The sequence below is a fragment of the Bacillus rossius genome, chromosome 1 (assembly GCF_032445375.1).
Source record: "Bacillus rossius redtenbacheri isolate Brsri chromosome 1, Brsri_v3, whole genome shotgun sequence".
NCBI classification, from domain to species: Eukaryota; Metazoa; Arthropoda; class Insecta; order Phasmatodea; family Bacillidae; genus Bacillus; species Bacillus rossius.
This window is the reverse complement of record NC_086330.1, coordinates 230,418,830-230,444,617: the sequence shown is the minus strand read 5'-3', so window position 1 is coordinate 230,444,617 and position 25,788 is coordinate 230,418,830. Positions and strand designations below refer to the sequence as shown.

The following is a 25,788-nucleotide window of genomic DNA, read 5'->3' as shown; positions in this document are numbered from 1 at the left end:
GAATGTGTTTTATATTGCTCAATATTTTTTTTTTTACAAATCGGGAATTCAAACAACATGCACAGTAAAATTTTTAAACTTATTTATTATTATTTTTTGAGCGAGAGTACCTATCTCAGTTTTAAGAAAATTAGGATCAATTAATATATATATATATATATATATATATATATATATATATATATATATATATATATATATATATATATAATTATCTATTGATTTTTTTTGTTGCATTCGGTAAAATATTACTCGAACTTGTGCCAGAAACACTTTCCAGCTTGAATTTCTGCAAAAGACTGTTTATATTCTAAACAGCCAATCAGAGGCTAATGTAGAAGATATGTCGATCTGAACTACTTTGCCAACCTGTTTAAGTTAAATGGGAAATGGCCTCGAACGAAACATGTTCAGACTGTGTGTAACCGCACTCAACAGCTGAACATGTTGACCTGAAGTAGTTCAGACTCCCGTGTAACCGCGCCCTTAATGTAATATATTTGATTGAAAACGATGTAATAAAGATATTCAAATAAGAAAAAATTACACAATGGCTGTTGGCTTAAGCTGTAGGCCACATAGCACATAAAAAAAAAACTTTATATAAATTTTTGCCGGCTGTGATAATTACTTGTTTTAATTAATTTTATTTATCTTTCGTTTTAATTAATTGGGATTGTTTGCCGAATTAATAAGTACTCATGTGGCTTACAGTACTATGTATGGTTAATTATTTTGTTATAATAGAAAATAAACTGTTTTGCAGAGACGAAAACAATAATATTGTTGATTGGTAAGGAACACATTTTGATATTTAAACTTACAGGATGAGCTAAAATGATGTGTGCTCTTTCGGAAAATCATAAAAATGAAATATTGCTGCTTATTGATTTGAAAATTCTTTTAATCATTAGATAATTTCTGGAAATTTGTTTCTGTTTTAACAAATAATCCGTATTGGTTTATTGCAGGTGTAATTGCTAGTAGTAGCAGCTTGCATGTACCTACTTATAATGACACCTACCGCACAGCAAAAACGTTGGTGCTTGCTTCAATTAGCAAAAAAGATGTCATTGTTGTGCAGCATGAATACAGCACAAATTTAGACTATTCATTTAGACGTGTTACAATATGTTAGAAGAGAGAGTGTGCATTTTCAAAGTCAAGATTAGTGTTTGATCCTCTGCCCAAGGAGGATGTGGACTGTGTTTGATTATCATTTTGGATAGATTCTCCAAATAATGGTATCTAAAAAATAGCGTAAAAATTTGCATTAGAAACCATATGGACTCCAGTTAGTCCAGACACCTAAACAGGATGATTGTGGTGCATGGTATGCATTCTGCTGTGAAGTGTTAATGAGGATTGACAGCAACAAAAACCTGCCTGTGAGATTAATTTTGAGTGACGAGACCACATTGCACATAAATGGCAAAGTGAATAGGCAGAATGCTGTTTTCTTAGGAACAGAAAATCCTCATCTTACCATAGATCGTAAGAGAGATTCCCTGATAATTAACGTGTTCTGTGCCATGTTGAGGGAGAAGATTTAAGGGCCCTCCTTTATCATAAAAAAAAAAAAAACTCTCAGGTCATTCCCATATTGATGTTTACCTTGAGGCTTCAGCCTCAATTGGGAGAAGAATCAGACAATTTAATCTTCTAAAAGATGGTTTACCATCTCACTTCCATTTAGCAGGATGGAAATACCTAAACACACATCTCCCTGTGAGATGAATTGGCTGTGCACATGCAGATTTTGATGATGAGGTTAGTGGTAGATAGCCACTACAATTACTGGACTTATCCCAATGTGATTTCTTTCTGTGTAGTTATGTTTAATACAGAGTGTTTCTGCCACCTCTGCCATAATCTGTGCTGGAGCAGAGGCAGCGAATCACAGTCATGGTTGAGTGCACCACCGTAGACATGAACAAAGTGTCCAGATACCATCTCAATGTCTGCTGTGTAACTCCAGGAGCACATATTGAGTTTCTCTATTGACTGAAAGAAAATTCAAGTGAATCAGCTGCATTGTTTAATTTTTTTTTATATTTTTCAAATCATCTGTGCTTGCCCTGTGAAATAAATATTTTTATACAACTACAGAAAGTAATAAAAAAAGATTCTTCAATTATTTATACAAGGGCAGTGCCAATCTTGTTAATAGTGGACCATATTTGAATAACCACTTGAACTGGAAAACGCACATAACACTCTTTGTATTCCTCACAAAGTATTTGCCATATTTGCCACATAATTCCATATCTGTTTATTCTTCAAAGGAAAAAGTGAAACTGAAAGTTAGTTGTTAATTTATTAAACAAGAAAGTCTAAAATGTTGCATGTAGATAGGTGTGCCTTGTGAAACAGAATGTTTGTTATGACGTCAACCAGGGCTGCGCCTACCCTTGAGCCCGATGTGTCCCCTGTTCCGCCAGCACCACCACCCTCCCACCATCACCCTCTGTTTGAACCGCCCGCCACGGTGACGTGTGCATGCGTGTGTGTGTAAGCCGCAAGAGGCATTAGAGGCACTGCAACGGCCCAGAAACGTAAAATATTAATTAATAAGTAAAGAAATAAAGGGCTATGTATTGTGTGTTTTTATAATTTCGCCCAGTGTTTTGTCTTAAGTCACAGGAAGGACGGCGCAGCGCCACACGTGGCCGCTACAGGAACTACCGACGAATAATCTTTAGACAATAATTAATTAAGTATACTGTTATGAAATTAGATGGAAGTCTCAGAAATCGTTGTTTAATTATTACTAATTTTTAAAAGGGTAAACTATGTTAGTAATTAGATTAATTGTAAGTTAACAAGCAAACGGGAACTCGAGGGTTGGAAGACGCCATGACACCCTGTTGACCAGTCAGTCTTGTTCTTCCGCCGCCCGGAGTGGGACGCTCCCGCACCTCGTCGACTTCATTGTTTGGTAATATCTGATCCATTAGCATCCGTTTTGCATATATTAATCTAAATCGCTTTCTTTCTGTCTTCGAGGCCTACTCCGGGTGGTAGACTGTTTCAATAAGAATTTAAGCTCCTCGAGCATTTTAAATTTAACTTCGTTACGTTTCTTTGGTCAGGCTAACGTGGTGACCTGGCCCACCTCCTAAACCGATTGTTTGCAGTTGGCTTTTTTTCCGCTTCGCATGAACAATGTAGAGACGAGGAATGTTAATAAATATCAGGTGTAAATCTCGAGTGTATTCCTATTATTTCAGTCACGGGTGCCCCGGTGTAGTGTCTGGCGTGTGGGATGCCTAGAGCCCACCTAGGTAAAGGTAGGGCATTACACGAGTGTACCAGCATGCCCGCCGCTGAGAGCGGGTGTTAGGAACCAACAAAGCATTTTGAGGGTTGTGTGCCTCATCACACTTGGGCGACGTCACGGCCTGAGAAAGGAGTCTCGCCGGGTCCACGTGCCCACAAACCACGTGGTGGCGCCCAAACTCAGTATCCGCCTCCTTAGACAACCCTGTGCGATAGCAGTTAATAAGTTAATAAATAAATTATAAAATGCTACAGGTAGATACGAATGCCTCTTGCACTTGCTCCTTTAAGGCTCCGGGAAGCTGTGTAACATAGATGAGCAATTATAAATAAAAAGATGTTAGCAGAATAGCTAACCAAAATTAGTCAGAACCTTCTGCATACCAGCGCTTAGCTACAAAGCTGCTCTTGGTTCAGTTCAGCAGCTTCTCTTAGAGGTCATAGGTCACCTACCCAGGGGTATGTTCTCCAACTTAGCCAGCTATGTGCTGGTGCAGGAATTGCCATTCTTAACAGTCAGTTACATGATTCCTTTGCTTCCTTTGCTCTTTTTCTGAATACCTAGTCAAAAGGCCAAATAATAATGGCCAATCCAGAGGCCGTCATATGACCTATGCATTTACTGTTGTGGGGGTTTAATACTTGGAGAGGCTTTATTGATTGGTCAGGGTGGGAAAGGGGGGGGGGGATTCAGAATATCCCCCAAAGAAAAAGTGAAAGGTTTCAAAGAACATCCCCCAGACAAATATATATATAAAAAAATTATCTTTAAAACAAGTTTTTAAGCCAACCTAGAATTTGCATTTCAATGGTGGTTTTGCTAAATCACCTTAAGTTATATTAAAATTTTATATTCTTATTAGAATTCAAATTAATTAAGTTCACATTTTACAGTGAATAGAGGTCTACAATTTATTGCTAGACTTTTTAGTTGAGAGGTAATTCTTTAATAAGTGGGCATGTGCGGGGCCTTGCTAGTTGCCAGCCCATGGACGGTTGCCTGGCCCTTCTAGTTTTAGGCACAGGGGCATACGCGGAACCCTGCTAGTTGCACGATCATGGGTTTGCATCGGGCCCTGCTGGATGTGAGCCCATGATCTTGTGGGCTTGTGCGGGACCCTGCTAGTTGTGAGCCCATTCAAGTTTACCTGGGTGGCCCTGCTAATTGCGAGCCCATGAGATTGTGCGGGGTCCTGCTAGTTGCGAGACCCATGCACGTTTACTTGGGTGGCTCTGCTAGTTGTGAGCCCATGGTATTGCGCGAGGCTGGCTAGTTGCAAACCCATTGTCTTGCGTGGGGTCCTGCTATTTGTGAGCCCATGATTAGTTACCCGGTCTTGCTAGTTGCGAGCCCATAGGCGTTTACCTGGGTGGCCCTGCTAGTTGCAAGCCCATAGCATTGTGCAGGATCCTGATATTTGAAGGACCATGGGCGGTGGCCCAGACCTTATAGTTGCAAGTCCAGTGGCTTGCGCGGTACCTTGCTAGTTGCAAGCCCACAGGCATTTACCTGGGTGGCCCTGCTAATTGCGAGCCCAAGGGATTGCATGGGGCCCTGTTAGTTGCAAGCCCATGTCTTCTGCGGGGCCCTGCTAGTTTTGAGTCCATGGACGGTGGCCCAGCCCAGAAATTTGCGAGCCCATAGGTGGTAGTTTGGTCCTGCTAATTGCAAGCCCATGGGCTTGTACGTGGCACTGCTAGTTGTGAACTCATAGGCTTGCACTGCACCATGCTAGTTGCGAACCCATGAGCTTGCTTGAGGCCTTGCTAGTTGTGAGTCCATGGGCTTGCAGGGTGCCCTGCTAGTTGCGTGCCCTTGGGTGGTTGCTTGGCCCTACTAGTTGCAAGCCAATGGGCTGGCTCGTTGCCCTGCTAGTTGTGAACCCATGGGCTTGCACTGCACCATGCTAGTTGCGAACCCAGTTGTTTGCTTTGGGCCTTGCTATTTGTGAATCCATGGGCTTGCACGGGGCTCTGTTAGTTGTGAGTCCATGGGCGTTTACTTGGGTGGCTCTGCTAGTTGCAAGCCAATGGGATTACGCAGTGTCCTGCTAGTTATGAGCTCATGGTCTTGCACAGGGCCCTGCTATTTAGGAACCTATGAGTAGTTACCCAGCCCTTTTAGTTGCGAGCCCATGGGAATGTGTAGGGCCCTGCTAATTGCAAGCCCATGGGATTGTGCGAGGCCCTGCTTGTTATGAGACCATGGGCGGTGGCCCGGCCTTGCTATTTGTAAGCCTATGGGCGGTTAACTGGCCCTCCTAGTTGCGAGCTCGTGGGCTTGTGTGGTGTCCCGCTAGTTGCGAGTTCATGGGCTTGCTTGTCCCTGGAGCTGTCTCTGGCTAAATCAGGAAGACACTAAGTTTTTATTATTTTAAAATAAATATTGGTCGGTCTTATAATATGTATTTTGTATAAATGATTTGCTACAATGTACAGGTTCAATGCAGATTAGTAATATGCAGAACATTTTTGTTTAGTTACATTTACCCTTTCATCATGGACCTCTGTTTTATTGTTACTAGGTTTGTGGCCTACAAGTTGCCTCTCATCAAGGAGCACAGCAACAAACTTGTCCAGGAAGGAGTGGCGTACTGCTACATCACCTCGAAAGATGTTGCTGCTGGATGGATGCTTTCTGAGCGATCCATCAACGATTCACTATCAATCACTGGGCAGACCTTGCTACCATTGTATGCTAACAAGAGCTCTGTTGCCACTGGTGGTCAGGTAGACTGTTACACATTTGCTTTTTTTTTTTCAAAAAGATCTCGCAGTTATTACATGGGAGTCACCAACTTCTGTTTAAGTAGATGACATTTAACTTGATTGCCATCCACTAGCTACCATATCCTATTCCAAACTTGCTAAACGAATGATAGGGTCTCTTGATAAGAGATCATTAGCAACAGACAAGGTGTGAAAAGATTAAATTAAGCAGCGAAAGATTGCATGTTGGAGGGAAATGGAGAACTGAATTATGCTTAGAATACTCACTGTTTTCACTTGTGAAATACATATATCTTGACATCTGCGAGTTAACTAGGGTTTGTCGAGTGAGTTCAAGTCTAGTCCTTAGCTAAAAATCATGAATTCAAGTCAAATTGAGTTAATTGTGTTTTATATATATTGAGATCGACCGGGGCTTCTCCCCATAAGCCTAGTTGGACTAAACTTCTTTCCTTGATCTTCACTCATTCCTTCCCGGCATGGAATTACCTAAGTACGTAGTCGTGTGTTTTCAAATAGCGTGCCACAAACTACCGGAAGACGGGTTTATGCTCAGTGCTTCGGTACAACGACGGCGCCATAGCGGACCGGAACTATTTATTTGTTAGTTTATTAATAACTGTATGTTCGTATGCAGCTAAGTAACAAGAGGGCATGTATTTTTTATGTTAGTATTTTAAGAGTGCTTTGCTTGTTTACCCACGGCACATAACTATACTAGTGTAACGGTTCTGTGGTTCGGTGAAAGATGCCGTGTTGTTGGTGGGAGCGTGCCCTTCCGGCCCAGTCTGCAACTAGCAACGTCGAGGTGAGACTCATATGCACCCCGGGGACTTCATCCATTTGCATATCCGAACTGAACTTAGATCTGTTAACATAATTCAATCTCAATCAATTTTATATTATCCTCGGGGCTCGCTTCGGCTGGCAGACTGTTCAAATCAGTATTTTTTAACCCTTAGCGGGACTTTGCCAGACAGCTAAGCGATATTATCTTGTGCGACCATCACATGGTCCGGCTCTCGCCTAGTTCAGTTCGTGCCGTGGGTATTGTGTAACCTAAAGTCGAAGTATAATAAAAAACCGTACTGAGTTGACCGTTTTATTTATTGACCATGTGCCAGCTCTCCCAAGTATCAGGCGTGTAGGTCGCCCTTAAGAGCCCACTGGAGTGTGCAACCATCTTAGCCATGTGTAAGCGTGCCTGATGCTGAGAGCAGGACAGGTCTGTGTAATAACTGGAGGCTAGGAGGGACAGAATCTTGTTCCCCACACGGGCGACGTCGCGCCCCGAGACGAGTCTCTGCCGGGTCCGTGTGCCCTTATCATATAGTGGCGCCCAAATTCATGACCGTTGACGATTCACACCCTCCGGAACCACGACAATTTATTAATATTTAGTACATAAAAAAATTGACCCATTGAATGTGTCAACCATAAATAAACTGGACCTAAATGTGATAAACATCACAGGATGAGAAAATAATAGACTTGTTTTTTGTAAAACAGGTATATTCCAAGCATTAATAATTAGAAAAATATTAAAATTGCAGGATGCTGCTTTGTCTGAAATAATGATATCAATTAATTCATACAACTTATTTAATTGTCAACTGTAGACATAAAATATTTATGTACATTTTGTGGTTTGTAGTTAGTTGTTACCGTTATAGTTACTGATCTGTTAAATTGTTTATGGTGCTGATGATTAATGTTATGATGTATTTATTTATAGTAGATTTTGTTAAATTAGAAAGGTAACCAGGGTAGTTTGAGTATCATTAAAAAAAACTCAGCTTGCCAGTGTCTACATATATCATATTTACCCTACTGGGAGTCAAATTCGAATAATTTTATTGGAAGGTAAGTAAACGGACCACTCTATCATTAGTCTCCTTAATGTAGCCAAGTAAGATAATTTAAAAAGTCAACAATGATGATTTTCCTAAAAAAAATGTGCTTATCTCCTTGTGTGCAACCAAGTTTCCCAAATTGTTTTTAGTCAAAAATAGGACCAATTTGTTTCTCATTAGGATGCAGGTATAAATAGTACTCTCATACACATACACAGATATACACATACACAAGGGGATACACAGAATAACACACAAACAGGCACACACAGACACACACAAACAGACAAATACACATAGCCACAGGCACAGAGGCACACACAGACACACAAAGAGAGGACACACACACACTCATAGATACATACTGTTAAACTTATTATTAATGGTTAAATAAAACACCTGGTAACACAATATACCCACATTTATGTCCGCAATTTCCTTGACTCGTTTCAACAACAACAAAACAAGTTCCAGTGCTGATAACACAAACAAAGGTTAATTCTCTACATCCCTCTTCAATTTTAAGTTTTTTTTTTTTTTTTACATTTTAGATTACTTTAAATTTTCCCTAAGTAAGCTGGAAGGAAGTACAGAACAACTTTCAATCAATGGGCACAACAGATAGCATATTTCTAAACATTATGAATATTTGTACAGACAATGCCTTTGTGAACATATCTGCGACATTATCCTCCGATCTCACATACTACACAACAAGTTGATTCGTTGACACAACATCTTTAATAAAATTTACTCTAATGTCAATGTGTTTCGACCTTTTTGAGTTTTCATGATTGTTTATCATATGTATAGCACTTTGATTATCACAATATAACACAGGCACAGAGTCACTAGATGAGATGTTTTTCAGTAGACTATCAAAATGAATAATTTCACATGTTGTCTGAGCTGCTGCAACATACTCTGCCTCTGCGGTCGACAGTGCTACAGTCTGCTGTTTTGCAGACTGCCAAGACACGAGGTTTCCTGCGAAGAACACTGCTGATCCACTGGTACTCTTTCAGTCTTGCTTATCTCCTGCCCAATCAGCATCCGTGAATGCCACCAGATTCTCATGCTGATTTCTCTTTGTTAAAGGTATTATTAAAACGGTACATCCAAAACACTTTTACATTCCATTTTTCGGCACACTCTTTTATTACTCATTCTCTAACCTTTGTTTACAATTTTTAGCCAACTTAACAAAAACAAACTTTCCATGAATTTTATTGTCTCTAACACCCCCCCTCAATAAAATTACACCGTCATAAATTGAATGCTACCCTTTAAATTATCTAACAAGTTTATATTAAGTTTACTCAACATATATGTAACAGTTACAATTCAGTGTTTGGTTCACAATTTTCCAGTCCAAGACATTTTACAAATTTGAGGAATGGAGGTCTGCTGTGTTTTTGTGAGTCCATCAGCAACTTGGTCATGGGTACTGACATACATTACTTTAATGATTCCCTTAGGGTTTTTTTTTTTTTTTGCCTTATAAAGTGGTGTCGAATGTCCATATGTTTTAATCTTTTATGGTTTTCGGGATTCTTTGCTACTCTGATGGCTGCCTGGTTGTCCTCATAGATGAGCACTGACTCACCTGCCTGAAAAACACCAAGGTCTCCCAGATTTCCTATCATCCAACAAGCCTCAGATGCAGCTGAGCTTAAAGCTATATACTCAGTCTCTGTTGATGAGAGTGCCACTGTGGGTTGCTTCTTTGATGCCCATGTCACTGTACAGCCGTGAACTTGAAACACAAACCCTGATGTTGATGTTCTGTCTTTTAGGTCACCACCCCAATCAGCATCCACATATGCTTGCACCCCTGAGGTTTTCTCTTGACGTTTGTACACGAATGACAGTCCTAGGGTTCCTTTGATATAACGTAAGACCCGTTTTAATGCTGCCCACAACTGATCGCTCGCACTGGTCTGATGTCTGCTTAACAAGCTGATTGTAGCACTTAAGTCAGGCCTTGACCCGCTGCATACATAAGACTTCCGATCAGCTGACGACATCTTGTTTCTAATCCCTTGTCTTCAGTCCTTAGATCAGACACAGACATTTTGAAGGAAGGATCCATCGGGGTTGCTACAGGTCTGCAGTCTTCCATTCCATACTTTGCTAAGACTGTTTTTAGGAAATGAGTCTGATTTATTTTTAGGGTCCCCAATTTTCTGTCTTGAGAGATGCATATTCCCAGGTAATTTGATGCTTCCCCGAGCTCTTTCATCTTAAAGTTTTCCTTCAATTTTTCTTTCAGCTTTAGAATTCCCTTTACGTTATTCCCTACTATCAGTAGATCATCTACATACAAAAGCACGTATATTTTAAACTTTGAAGATGTTTTCACATACAAACAATAGTCGTGTTTAGACCTTTGGAATTTCTCTTATACTATCACTTGATTAAATTTCTCATTCCAATGTTTTGGGGATTTTTTCAAACCATAGTTTTGTTAAGCCGATACACAGTTTTTCCATCACACTTCATTCCTTCTGGTTTAGCCAGGAAAACTTCCTCTTCAATATTTCCATACAAGAATGCGCTTTGTACGTCCATCTGATAAACTGGCATGTCCAGCTGATTTGCAATCGACAGCAAAATTCTCACTGTTCCCAATTTTGCGACTGGTGCATAGATTTCTCCTAGATCTAAAATATTCTTCTGCTCAAATCCCTTTGCAACCAGCCTTGCTTTATATTGCGTCGGTTTTCCATTCAGATCATATTTTATTTTGAACACCCACTTTGATCCTATTATTTGACAATTCTCCGGGGTCTCCACTTCAGTCCATGTATTGTTTTCTTCAATAGATTTCAACTCAGTGTCGATAGCACATTTCCACATTGCACTCTCACTACTCTCCATGGCCTCTTGGTAACTAAGGGATTCAGTCAATGAACATAAACCAGTTTCATAATCACTGAGCCTTTGAGGTTTTTTTAAACCTTTGCGATCCCTTAGAAACTTTTTAGAAACTTGTTCTTCACCTGAACTACAATTGGTGACTATAGACTCAGTGGAGGCCTCATATCTAGTGTGCAGAGGTAGTTCACTACATTCACTCACTACAACTATGTCTTTCTTTTGCTCAAAACCCTTAAACTCTTCCTCCTCTTCTTCTGACTGATAGAGATCTTCTTGAGTCTCTGCATTTGTTTTCTCTCCAGTGTCCGGCACATTTATGTAGCTTTCATTACCTTGTACTACCACTTCTTTTGTGTAGCTTGTTTCCTGCCTGAAGACAATATTTCTTGTGATTTCTATCATACTTTGGCTAGGAATGTAAACTCGGAAAGCTTTTGAGTTTTCTTGGTAGCCCACAAATATTCCCTTGATGCACTTGGAATCCCACTTCTTCCTTTTTTCTTTGGGCACGTGGGTATAGACTTCTGAGCCGAATATATGCAGCTGTTTTATGTCTGCATTCGAGTCAAACCACACTTCATACGGACTTTTTCCTTTCACGGAGCTCGACCCCGTTCTATTAATTACATAGACCGCAGTGTTCACTGCCTCAGCCCACAAATGCTTTTCCAGATTTTTCGCCTGCAGAATTGTTCTAGCCGCTTGAACTATAGTTCGCATCTCGTGCTCCACCTTCCCATTCTGTTCTGGGCAGTACGGAGCAGCCTTCAGGTGCCGAATTCCCATGTTTTCAGCCACTCTCATTGCTTCCTTACTCACTAGCTCTGTGTGGTTACTGTTCTTAGTATTTTTACATCATTCCCCGTATGGTTTTGGCTAACAGCAAAAACACTTTCAGTTTCTCTACAGCTTCAGATTTTTGTTTCAGGAAATACACAAATCTGTATTTACTAAAGTCGTCAACGATCAGCAGGAAGTACCTGGACCTTCCTATAGAAGTTGACTCCATCGGCCCACAAATGTCCGCATGAATTATTTGACAGGTATCTGCTGTCTTGGTTGTGCTCGAGGGAAAAGGCTGCCTGTGTTGCTTTCCTTTAACACACGGTTCACAGAAAAAATCATCAGGGACTGCAACGGCTATGTGATGCCTTTGGAGAACTGATTTAATTGTTTTACATTCTAATGCACTAGTTTTTCATGCCATTCACGCAGCGTACCTATCTTCTCAGAGCTCAAACAAGGTACTGCAGACTCAAACACATGCTTGAACATCATTTTGTATAATTTCCCTTGCTGCAGTCCAATGGCACGAACTTCATTACTCTTAACCAACTCACATTTTTCTTCATTCCAAGTCATTTCATAGCCTTTTCTTAGGGCAGCACCTACTGAGAGCAGATTGAATTTAATGTCTGGTATGTATAATACTTCTCGTAACTCGGAGCTCACCCAAGAATCCCCATTGAATGCTTCTACCTTCACACTTTCAATCCCTTCTGCAACTAACCTTGAACCATTGCCTATTACTATATGTTTTGTTTCCTCCAAGCATTTAAATACTAAAAACAAGTTCCTTTGTGAGCACATATGTTCTGAGGCTCCACTATCGACATACCAGTCCTCTGAACCCAAACTTTCCCCTATCAATGCAGCACTTATAAATGCATTTGTGAACGTATTGTTCTGAGAGCCACTATTATAACCTTTTCCCATTTCTTTAGAAATCCTTAATTTGCAGTCTTTGATGAAGTGTCCTGCTTTTTTACAATAGAAACATAAGTTTGCCTTTATCACTTTCTACTCTATTTTTGTTTTGAAAGCAGTTTGCTTTAACATGACCCAGCTTGCCACATCCGTGGCACTTGAGGGGATTAGGCCTAGTAAATCTTTTAGACACCAAAGCACCTTCTACACAGGACTTGTCTCCTGTTCGTTCCTCTTCAATTAATAACCTAGATGTCAATTCCGTTAGCTTCTGATCCTTAACAGCGACCGAATCCCACGCTGACACAAAATGCTTATACCGTATTTACTCGTGTATAGCGCGCCCTCGTGTATAGTGCGCACCACGATTTTTGCAACAAATTCCAAAGAAAAAAAAAATTGAAATTTTTTTTCCCATAAATAAATTTTACTAACATTTTGTGGTACCTGATTATTTAAATTGATGTGTGGTGATGTGTCGGGAAAATACTTAAACTCTGCTGTGTAGACGGAAGATAATGAAGCGCTGTATCGTCACAACTGGTACGTGGGAGGGAGGGAGGGAGGCGTGCCGCGCTACGTTGCTAAGCTGGCGCGGAGAACTAGATGACTCACCGTCGCTGCTGGGACGAGGAATGGAGGAAGCGAAGAAAGTGGACAGGGGGGGGGGGGGGGAACTTTTTTTACTAGCTGCTGAGCTGGCTTTCTGTAAAAGAGGGGGGGGGGGGGAGGTCTAAAAATAAACAAGAGACCATGATGTGCGAGCGTCACGCCGCGCACGTGTGTGTGTGTGTGCTGTGAGCGTGTGTGCGTGTGCGAGAGACCAGGTTGTGTGCTGTGTGTGTGTGTGTGTGTGCGTGCGTGTGTGCGTGGGTGCGTGCGTGTGTGTGTGTGAAAGAGAGGCCTTGTTGCTTGTGCGTATGTGTGGGGGCTGGCGAGAAACGTCACCCGGCAGTTAACGACTTCCACTCATCCCCGCCTCCCCCCCCCCCACACTTTTTTTTTCCGTGTATAGCGCGCATCCTTATTTTTTTCCTTTACTTGAGGGGAAAAAAGGGTGCGCTATACACGAGTATATACGGTACTTAGGTGGCAAAGTTACTATAATTTTAGTCATGAGCATCTGCTCTGAGATTTTCTCCCCATGCTGTTTCATACGAGCTGCCAACTCTTGCAACTTTGATATGAAGATTGCTATACCTTCACCCTCATACTTTGTGTTGAAAAACTTCTGTTGTAATTGATGCAGGCTTACCTCAGATTGTTGCTCGTAAACAGATAACAATTTTACCCACATTTCATTTGCTGACTCGCATGTTAACAGATGTGTCAGGGGACCTTCTTCCAACCGCGTTACGATTATCTCTTGAGCTTTACTATCGCGGCCGGTCCACAACTTCAAGCGTTTTTGAAACTCAGTCTCTGAAATATTGTCCGCTTCGGATGGTTTAACCTCACTTCCTGACACTATCCCGTATAAATCTCTTGATTTCAAGATAACGACCAACTGGAATTTCCACACACTCCAGTTATTTTTGTTCACCAATTTCACGAGTCTGGGATTTTCAAACTCCATTTTGGATCTGGAACAAAGACGTGCCTGTACTAAGAATTTATCGCGCTTCCTCGCGACTCACGTATTTCACCAATCACAATTTGGTTACTTATTCAATAACTGTACGGCCCAGTTACTTATTCAATAACTAGGGCATGGGTACTGGGCCCATAACCTGTTAAAGGTATTATTAAAACGGTACATCCAAAACACTTTTACATTCCATTTTTCGGCACACTCTTTTATTACTCATTCTCTAACCTTTGTTTACACTTTTTAGCCAACTTAACAAAAACAAACTTTCCATGAATTTTATTGTCTCTAACACTCTTAAACACTAAACCATGGTCTTTGGTGATACTCAGGTACCGTAGAATTCGCTTCGCTGCGTTCCATATACAATTGGTTGGTCTGTCAAGAAATCTGCTTAGAAATGATGTTGCAAACATAATATCCGGCCTATTCACCATACACACATACAATAAGCTGCCTGTAGGGTACATTCACATTCTCTCCCGTTGGGTGTGGGATTGCATCATGTGACACTGGTGTTTGCATCCCCTTGCATTTTTCCATGTTGAATTTCTGAAGGATATTTGCAATCAGATGTCTTTGAGATATTGTGATTTTTGTCCCATCATTTACAATTTCCATGCCCAAAAATGAATGTAATTTTCCCAAATATTTGGCATTAAATTCATCTTTCAGGTGACATACAGATATCTCTATTTCTTCAATGGTACCAACAAGTAAAATATCATCTACAAACACAATTAAATGCAAGTCTTTCTTGAGATAAATACAGGCATCACTAGCAGAACTTTCCAATCCTGACTTAGTCGCAAATATGTGAAACCTCTGATTCCAACATCTTGGAGCGCCTTTAAGACCATACAGTGCTCTCTTCAGTTTTAATTCTTCAGCATCACATACAACCCCTTCTGCTTTCTTAATGTAAATGTCTTGATTAGTTCTCCATTGAGGAAGGCAGTGGGAATATCCAGTTGCCTCAGTTCAAAGTTCTTTAGCAGTGCAAACGATACTGGAAAATACACATCGTAGTCACAATTTTCTTGAAAACCACGTGCCACCAATCTTGCCTTTTTGAGTCCATCTTGTTTTGTCTGGAATATCCATTTTGTGTCAATAGGTTTAACTCCCTCTGGTAACTTGGCAGGTTCCCAGGTATGGAATTTATTGTGAGAATCAAGGTCGACTTCTACTGCTTTTTCCCAGCCATTTCCTGTATCAACTGCTTCAGAGAATGTAGTTGGGTCACCAGTCATCAAGCAATACACACTATACAATTCATATTCACCCAGTCTTCTTGGTAGTGACGTGGTCCTCCTTTGTCTTTCTGGTAGGTTGCTCATAGTCGTTCTCTGTGAATTGTTGTCAAATCCTCTAAAATCTTCACTTTCATCCAGGTTAACATTTTCCTCACATCCATCAGTTTCTTCCATACTAACTATTAGGTTAGGATCAACAGTTACTTCCTGAAAAACCACGTCTGTCTAATCAAATGTAACATCTCGTGACACTCCTACACGATTTGTTACTGGGTCCCACAGCCGAAATCCATTCGGACTATATCCGACCATCCTCACAGGTGTTGCTCTTGATTCCAATTTCCCTGTCTGTGGTAACTTGACAGCCCAGGCCTTTGCACCAAAAATTCTTAACTTAGACAGATCAATCCTTCCATAATACACACCAGCTGTAATCCCCCCACTCAGCACTGTTGTAGGTGACCGATTAATCTGGTATGCAGCTGTTCTGATTGCTTCGCCCCACAGAAATTTTGGCAAGTTAGTCTCAACAAACATGCTTCTAACTTTGTTAAGTAGTCTTGTTCAGCCTCTCACTTACTCCATTGCTCTGTGGACTATACGAGGCTGTGTACTCTAATCTCACACCTTTGTCTGAACAAAAGGATTTTAGTTCATTGGATGTGAACTCACCCCCATTGTCACATTGCACACGACTGACAGAACCTCTCCCAAGCTGAGAATTCAACTGGTTGATATACTTTATCAAATTTTCTCCTGCCTCCGATTTGTTTGCAAGAAAGTACACAACAACAAAATGTGAATAATTGTCAATAATAGTTTGATAGTACTTCTCACCGTCCTTTGTTGGAGGAGTTACTGGCCCCCCCCACATCAGTAGGCCTATGCAGAAGTTCTCCAATTCTGTGAGACCTTGGTACCTTGACGTGAGGAAATGGTTGTCTCTCCGCTTTTCCTTGGCGACATGAGTCACACACTTTGTTTGAAGTTGGCAGGCCCATTGACGTCAAGCTCTTGCGGTTCAAATGTCCGAGCCTCCGGTGCCACAGGTCCTCTACTTCTGCCAGGGTACACTTTTCAGCTTCCCTAAGTGAGAAACTTATGACATACAGTTTCCCAGCCAACTCACAAGGAATTTTCAGATCACTATCATCTATTATTTCTGCCACATTTTCATGAAAGATCACCCTTTTTCCAGACTTTACAATCTTCACAACAGATAGTAGGTTCATTGTCAGGTTAGGGACAATAAGTGCTTCTATTTTTATGACTAACCCATTCTTGTGAAGCCCAATGGTTCCTACCTGTGTCGCCATCAACTCTTCGCCATTTGCAACTCTGATATTTACCGGCTGCTTGAGTTCCTTAAACTTTGACATATGATTTTTCACGTGCATACCAACTAGATGATCTGTACATTCCGAGTCTAGTACAAACTGAATTTCATGCGTTTCTTCACTACACAACACAGTCTCTTCACTAGTTGCCACAAACAAAACTTCTTTGGTTTGACCTTCTCTATCATCGTAGCATAGATAGTTACTTCTACTTGCGTAGCCATCTCTATTTTCATGCCCACGACTCGGGTTTCTTCCATAACCTCGGTCCCGTGAAATGTTAAGATTTCCCCCAGATGATTTATAATTACCCTTATAGCATCTTGGACAATCTGCTATAAAGTGTCCAGTTTCACCATGCTCAAAACACCTCTTAGGTTTTGACCTATTGTTAAATCGTGTAATAAAAGAGCTCTCACCTACCTCACTTGCCGTACAAATTGCAGCTTCTGCAAGCCATCAGCCACGATGACAAATTGCTCCGACTGCAGTTCTGCATTGCCATGCAGAACCGTCTTGAAGACGATGACTTTGCAAGCAAATTAATCTTATGTGACGAAGCCACTTTTCATCTCTCAAGAAGAGTCAACCGACACAACACATGCATATGGGGGACAAAGAATCCACATGCAACTCTCGAACACGTCCGAGATTCGCCAAAATTTAACGTGTTCTGCGCCATGTCAAACAAGACAGTTTATGGCCCATTCTTCGCTGAGAGAACTGTCACTGGTATCACCTACCTCGACATGCTGCAATTGTGGCTTATGCCACAACTTGAAGCTGATAGCAGGGACTTCATCTTCCAACAAGATGGTGCTCCACCTCATTACCACAATGTGGTACGAAATTATCTGAATGAGACGTTGCCACATCGCTGGATGGGCCGCTGACCAAGTGCTACTCCCGTGGCCACCACGATCACCGGACTTGACACCTTGCGATTTTTTCTTGTGGGGATACATCAAGGATAGTGTTTATGTTCCACCTCTACCACAGAACCTTGACGAATTGAGACACCGCATCGTAGCAGCTTCTCTTACCATCACTCCTGATATTCTGGGTCGGGTATGGGCAGAATTGGACTATCGATTAGATGTGTATCGTGTGATGCAAGGTGGACACACAGAACATTTATAACTAGTGAAAAAAAAAAACTTTGAGATTTTTTCTTTCATGTGGTATATAATTTGTTACATAATTCTTAGCCATTTCACTGTACAGATCTTTTGAAATGTTTCAATGACTTGATTATTACCCTGTATTTCTCTGTAACAAAAATTAATAATTTTGAATTTTGATCGTCGATAATACAGTGAAACGGTATTACAGTACTCAGGGTTGGTACTTCATAACTGGAATGCTAGATGGCGTTAAAGTAGCTAGATTTTGAGATTTTTTGACAAACATTTTTTTATCTTTTGTAAAAAAATTTTTTTCAATAAAAAGTATCCTATGTTACTTCTAATACCTCCAAGAAAAGGTGTACAAAGTTTCATGATGATCGGTTAAGTAGTTTTCGCGTGAAAGCGTAACAAAACAAACAAACTTACATTCACATTTATAATATTAGTAGGGATTGTTATATAATTTTAATTGTCTGTAGGTTAACATGGCATAAACTAAGGCATAGCATAGGAGTTTTTGTTTGGAAATCCACTTTGTTCTGCTATTATTAGTTATTACATATAGATAAGTGCTATCATTTATTATTTACAACTGTTGGGAAAATCATGGAAACAGTTTTTTTTGGCCAGTCTTTAAACAACATGCAATACAAATTTTTTTTCTGAGAAAAATTGGCTGATAAAGAAAAGAAGACAGTACTGTAGGTATTTTATCTTTAAATTTAAAAAAAAAGTTTAACTTTTGTTTTAAGGTATTATCACAGATCCTAGATCATACATGTACCTATTGAATTTCAGTGAAATATCATGATGCCATAGCTTTGATTTCATGAATCATTCTAGCCAGAACCTTATATGACAGGGTTGTTGATGTAATTTGACTACAGTAGTCAAGATGATTTCATGTTATCATAGTATGTATTTGAATGGTCAAACCACTTGCCTTTTAACTATACAAGACAGGTTTGATTCCTGGCAAGTAAACCCAGACCTTTCGTAGGTGGGAAATGAGGCAGACGTTGCCATGAGCCGGTTGGTTTTTTTTTTTCTGTACACACTGTATTACATTGCTGTTTCATCTGTAATAATTTGAATCTCATTGTGATATTTTAACAATAGGGTAATTATTCTCTATCACGTATCACACCCCAGACCACCCGGCTAGCAAATTAATTGGCCTAGGAGTCTACATACATGTTTAATGAACACTTGCAGAACTTACATAGAAAAAAATGTATTAAATTCCAGACTAACTTTTACTACAGATGATTGGTTGCTGAAATAATGTCTCTCAGACAGAAACAGATTTTTACATATTTTTATTAATACTTGAATAAAATTCACAGTCAACTTGGCACCATCTTTTGACCTCGAAAGCAAGTACATGGAGAGTATTTAAATTTTCTTACATAACCTCTTCACCGACTCAAAAAACAAACACTGGGCTAATACTGGCGACTGAGGTCAAACAATTCTAGTTGAAAGTTCTTAATGGTGAAAAGGTTGATTATACAAGGTGGCGCCCGGACCACAGCTGCAAGATTCTCTATTCAACTCACATTATACAATTTTTTGTGAACTACTGCCCGACTAGCGACCTCTCGGTTCCTAGCACAGATGCTGACTAACAAACGAGGCTACACAGACGCATCTGCCCAAAGAAAGTTGCAGGTGTTTGACATCTCCGACCAATCACAGCACAGCCCGTACAAAACCATAGCAGTACACAAATTTCCTACCCCTTGCAGTGAGGCTCTTTCGACATTGATTCCAACCAGAAAAAATCATCTAAACGAGAGATATAATTTTCAACCAGTCTCTTAAAAAAATACCAGCCAATACTGTTGAATGGCAACACCACTCCTGAGTCCTTTCTCACAGCTACCAAAATATGTCTCTCTCTCTAATTACTATGCACAGGCCACTTATTGCATCAGCTTATTCAAACAAACAAAGAAACATGACAAACTAGAAATGAAGCATTTACAATGCTATTAAAAGTTGATAAAAAATTAAAGTTGAAATCAAACATAATGAAATTGTTGGCATCCGAGATATACCCACACCCTGCATGGCCTGGTGGTCGTTCGCCCACTTCAGTGTATAAGAATTACGAGACAACACATGTCAGAATAATTAAATGTTTACATTTTAAAAGTGACGATCTAAACCAAATAGAAAATTGAAAAGGCACTTGACTCTGGTACAGCCACTGTGCACAAAACACACAAATGGCACTTATAAAGATCTACCAATACTTGGCCGTGTAAAGCCTAAATTCCCATTGCCGAAGGTCACCACCGTGCCTACAACCCCATACTAACTGATACGCATTACTACAGAGACTGACAACGAAAGAGTCTGAGACCTCACCAACACCCATGCTTATGCTTATTGCAGGCGCAAGGGTGCATGCGCCAAGCATAAGAGGAGCAGCACGAAAAAAAAGGCACAAGAGTAAGAGCAGATGGGAGGACAACGAAAGAAGGGGAGGCAGCCAGCACCCGAGAACACATCTTTCTTGCGGTCTCCTCTTGAAATTAAACCATTTAACAAGTGGGAAAGGCAGTAAACTGGATTGTTACACACGTATCCAAGTTTCTCCTTTGATCTTGTATATATTGATTCCATGGTACATGACGCTTGCTGTTTTAATTTAGTACATCAAAAGATCCTGGTCAAACAAAAACTCAAATATCACAAATTATGACAGGTCATGTAGAAATTTTTCCTTTTGTATTCGACTTATTTCCATAATTCAGTGCTACAACACAAGTATTTTTATATCCAGGATTTTTTAACTGAATGAATTAAAACAGCAAGCATTATGTACCACAGGATCAATGTATACTGGATCATACCATCAGGATCAAGGGTAAAATTTGGATATGTGATACGGAAAAATTACCACAGCTTATTTTGATGTTGATTTCATGTAAAATATTTTTTAAACCACGGCAGCTGATCTTTTTTAACTTCCAGCCGGACCTGCTGTGGATGCTGTACAATGACCAGCCGCCCTCTGGGAACATCTCTGTCGACAAGGGCCACACCAAGGGTGTGGTGATGTGTGGGCCGGACGGAGGCGTGTGGTTGGTGCACAGCGTGCCGCACTACCCCCCGACCCGCGGAACAGGACCCGCGGGCTACAGTTACCCTCACTCCGGGCTCCACTATGGTCAGAGCTTCCTCTGTCTCAGCCTCAGCTTGCAGCAAATGGATCTCGTAGGTGAGCTCATACTAGTTTCCTGTCGCATGCCTCATCTCCTTGCTACAGAAGTGATAGTTGTTTGTGCAGCATGGCAGTCAGTGTTGGCAGCCTTGTCACTTTGCCCTGCCTCAGTAGTCATTGTCAATACCACTCTGCCTCTACTTCAACTGCTTGCTGCAGGAGTGATGATTGTTTGTGGGGCAGGGCAGTCAGTGTCTGCAGCCTTTTCTCTTTGCCCTACCTCAGTAGTCATTTTCGATACAACTTTGCTTCTACTTCATCTTCTTGGCATGAGAGTGATATTTGTTTGTGGGGTGCAGTGTGTGTCTGCAGCCTTGTTTTTTTGCCCTGTCTTAGTAATCATTGACAATACCACTCCGCCTCTACCTCATTTTTTTGCTACGAGAGTGATAGTTGTTTGTGGGGTGTGGCAGTCGGTGTAGCCTTGTCACATTGCCCTGCTTCAGTTGTCATTTTCAATACCACTCCGCCTCTAACTTGTCTCTTTGCTTTGATAGTGATAGTTTTTTGTGAGGCATGGCAGTATGTGTAATTAGCCTTATCTATTTGTCTTTCTTCAGTATTCATTGTAATTACCACTCTGCTTTTATCTCATCTTCGTGCTAGGAGAGTGATGGTTGTTTGTGGGGCATGGCAGTCGCTGTTGGGAGCCTTGTCTTTTCACCCTGTCTCAGTAATCATTGTCAATACTTTTTACCTCTACTTCATTTTCTTGGAACGAGAGAGACAGTTGTTTGTGGGGCATGGTAGTCAGTGTTGGTAGCCTTGTCACTTTGCACTGCCTCAGTACTCATTGTCAGTTCTGTTCACTGTGAATTTGTTTGTCCAGTACAGGGAGCATGAGCATGAAGTGTATGGGACTTATTAGGTGAAATGATTCGCCATTGGTGTGCCTTCTGCAGTGTGGAAATGAAAGAACAACGCAGCACCCAGCTGCTACCTAGGAAGGATAAATTCGTACAAGTAAATATCTTTAATCCAACATGGGATTGTATCCGGGACCAGTCAGAAGTTCTAACCGCTGATCCAACAGGCTAAACTTTGAGGTTAAATGAGCTTTTTTGAATTTGTATAATGTTTTCTATTAACAATGAGATACTATTTTATTAAAGTTACTTGTACATTTATTTTTTCAATTGGTATGGGTATACGCAAAGCTGTGTTTAAAAAAATTTTGTATAGCTATAAACTTAAATGATTTTCAGGTGTTGATAAAAGTGTTCAAACTAGCAGGGCTGCACTGTATTTGTGATGTATTGTAAAGTGAGCAGCAGATACTTGGGTGTACTATTATTTAATTGCATCAGTGATTATTTTTCCAGACTCAAAAATATCTAAATTGATGTGGTTCCCCCCCCCCCTCCCCCATTCTTTGATGTCTCTTAGGCTTACGGTGGTGTCGACAGAGAGGCCTTTACAGACAGAACACTTATGTCGCAGTCAAGGAAACCTTGGAGGGAATCAACCACAGCCAGGGCCTACATTAAGGAACTATCCCGGCATTGCTTAGAGTGAAACAATGGGAAACAAGAATTATGGTCACACCAGGATACAAACCTGTATCCCAGAAATGTTTTACCATTGTGTCATTTTGCTCTATTTCAAGCTTCTATATCAAACAGTTAATACAGCCACAATAAATTGATGTGAAAATTGTTGTGTGTTCCAAATATTTGCATAAAATAACATTGAAGATCTTTTTTAAAAAAAAAAAAGATATGGATTTATAATTTATAGTAAATGAAGTTGAATATCTCAGACATACCAGCACCATTTTTTATAAATGTAAACAAAAGCTAACTCCCGTAGTTAGGCATTGTAGCAGATTAAGAAACATTTCATTTACATTTAACGGTTTAAAATATATTTAACTGCAGTAGTATTTAATCCTGCCAACTAACTATAATTAGCACCAGCAGTCCTAGAACTGTGGCATTAAAATAGATCTTGCTTTAATGTGTTAGCACCAGTAGCAAGACATATTGTAAGGAATCCCAGCCACACAGGTTAATAGTAAAAGACTATTTTCATCTATAGGAAACATCTCAAATTTCAGAGCTGATTTTACTCTTTAAAAACCAGAAGAAATAATGTTTCTGCATTTTCAGGAGATTTTTTAAAATAAATTTCCTAGCTATTTTTTGGGAACTATTCTTTCTAGCTTATTATTTTTAACTGTTTGTAAAGTTATGTATGATAGCATTTAATTTTTAGTGTTTTGGGCCCATGTCTGTTATATTTACAAGAAATGTTAAGACAAAATTTATTACTACTAGAATAAAAGTACCGGGTAAGATTTTTATTTCCTTTTTTCAGGGCCGGATTTAAGATGTTGGTGGCCCGGGGCCCACTTGGGTGGGAGGCTCATTGATTCAAGGTGTTGCAATATGTAATGCAAAATCACAAAATGAAACGAACACAAGTTTATTTACCAAATTTATTCACGCAAATAATTCAGTTAGAATTATTTGATTTTTTTCATTAGAAAGTATAGTATAACATAACTTATAAATAACACACAAATATATTACAAATCAGCAAATGAATAGCATTATAAAACCATTACAATCCAGGCACTTCCTTGATTTTCGTGCTGCAAAATCGCTTATGATATCACCAAAGTCCAATTCACGCAGTATATCTGATTCGATGCTCATGATAGCCAAATTTACAAGTCGTTCCTGCTTCATGGATCTCCTTAATCGGTTTTCAATTAATTTTAGTTTTGAGAAGGAGCGCTCGCCACTGCAGTTTGTTACCATCAAAATTAGATATATCCTTAAAGCTATCTCAATGTTTGGGAAAGTTTCCTGTACACCCTTTTTCATGATAAGCTTGTACATGAAAAGTTCAGTGCTGATATCGTTTGGCTCTTCGTCAGTGAACATATTGGCAAATGTTACAAACTGACACAGTTCATCAATAAATGTAATGTCCAAGTCATCTGAATAAGACCTGACGAGCTGCTCTGCTGCGGCCTTAAGCTCATCTGAAAACAGTTCTTTCATATGGCTAAAAAAGCTAAATTGGCTTGCTATATATTTATATGCCTGAATACGTTGGTCAAGAGAAGTGATAAACTGATCAATAACAGGCAAAAACGTTTCTGTTCTGTATTTTTCAGAAGGGCTGAGTTAACTCATCTGTGTTAACAGTCCTTCTTCACACCGTACACAGCCTTTTTCTTCTAAGTCATCCGCAATCTGTTTAAGTACATTCTTAATCTGCTGATAGTCAAGCTTAAGTGCCTTAGATGCGTCAGCTCTGCAGGACCAACGTATTGTTGTGACATGTTTGAGCGTCAATGCTGAGTCATTATTTTTCAAATCCTCAGTCAGAAGCTGATGCCGATGCATTGAAACTGTGAAGAAGACGAACAGCTTTTAAAGGAAGTAGAAAAATTTTATACCACTCGAGCAGCTTTCTACAGCATTTTTAGCAACCAGATTTAGAGAATGTGCCATACAAGGAATCCAGGATGCAAGATTTTTCTTTTCTCTCACTTTGGCTTGTAAACCATTGCATTTTCCACTCATTGTAGAGGCATTGTCATAACTTTGACCGCGGCAGTTTCCCAGGTCTAGGTCATGTCTCTTCAAAAATTGCACCAAGCCATTGAACATGTCTTGAGCACCATGGCCTTTGTTTGCCATGAATGTTACAAAGTGTTCCACGGGGCCATCTTTCTCCATATACCTCAATACAAGGGTTAGTTGGTCAATGTGGGCTGCATCGGGTGAGGAGTCCAAAGAGATGGAGTAATATTTTGATTTCTTAACTCTGGAAATAATTTCTCGGAGGACTTGTTCACCCATTACACTGATAAGTTCTTCCATTATTGTAGATGACAGGTAGTTTGTGTGACCCTTGCCGCGATTGGCTTGAGTTTCTATATGCTGTGCAAGAAAGTCGTCGTACTGGGCGATGAGTTCAAAAATACCCAGAAAGTTTCCATTTCTAGATGATCCTACCAACTCGTTATCTCCTCTAAATGCTAAGCCACGCTCGGCAATAAACTGAATAACATTTACTACTCGTTTCAATACTGATCTCCAATAATGCTCTAGACATTCAACCTGTTGGGTCAGCTCCGTATCAATTCGCCCAATTTTTTAAACCTCAAATTGAAAGCAATAGTAGCCTTCACATGTTCCGTTGACCGGTCATGACTTTGTATACGTTCTTGTGAATGTTTCCAATCACAGAATCCATTAGAAGAAAGCTGAGAAGACTCAGGTGCTGTAAGTGTAGTTAAGCACATCAATCTGCACTTGAAGCAGTAAACACGTCCATTAGAAGGAGCGAAGCATAACCAATTCCTCGTTATGACTTCTCCATTATGATTTTGACGACGAAAAAGCCCAAGTGTGCATATTCTTGGAATATTGCGGTCCTTTCTAGGTTGCTGAACCGAGTGTGCAATGAACAAACTTTCATCACAGTGCTGGATTGTTGACACACACCTTTTCATCCAGTAATCCCGCATCTGTTCCGAAATCATGGATGGCCAAAGTACAATGTCATTGCCCCCTGGTGGGCCCTCAGATTCTACGTTCCACTATCAGCCTCCTTTTCTATGTGTTCTTCAGTTGGACCAGTTACTACTTCTGCCTTTTCTTCGTCGAGATCTACAACCATTTCCACTGAAGCATTGTCAGGTTGATCACGTTCTGGAAAATCATCACTACTTTCCGACACATGTCTTGATTGAACAGTGAAGAACTGGTCCAATTTTCTTATCTTTGCCACCTTTTCTGCTGATTTCATTGTTGCTTCTTTTGCCTTACGTCTTTTAGAAG

At 40.2% G+C, this 25,788-nt stretch overlaps 1 protein-coding gene across 6 annotated transcripts in view; it reads left to right on the top strand.

Moving 5' to 3' along the window:
- Positions 1-259: 259 nt before the first annotated feature.
- LOC134527349 (deoxyribonuclease-2-alpha) overlaps positions 260-25,788 on the top strand; it is a 64,887-nt gene continuing 39,358 nt past the window's right edge. The window contains exons 1-3 of one of the 6 annotated variants that reach the window (XM_063359957.1): positions 260-793; positions 5,805-6,009; positions 20,740-20,986. In XM_063359957.1, coding sequence (XP_063216027.1) covers positions 702-793; positions 5,805-6,009; positions 20,740-20,986 — 544 coding nt within the window. In that variant the 5' untranslated portion in view covers positions 260-701. Of the gene's footprint in view, positions 1,771-5,804; positions 6,010-20,739; positions 20,987-25,788 lie in introns of all 6 variants that reach the window. The other 5 variants (XM_063359953.1, XM_063359952.1, XM_063359956.1 and 2 more) reach the window with 5 other exon arrangements.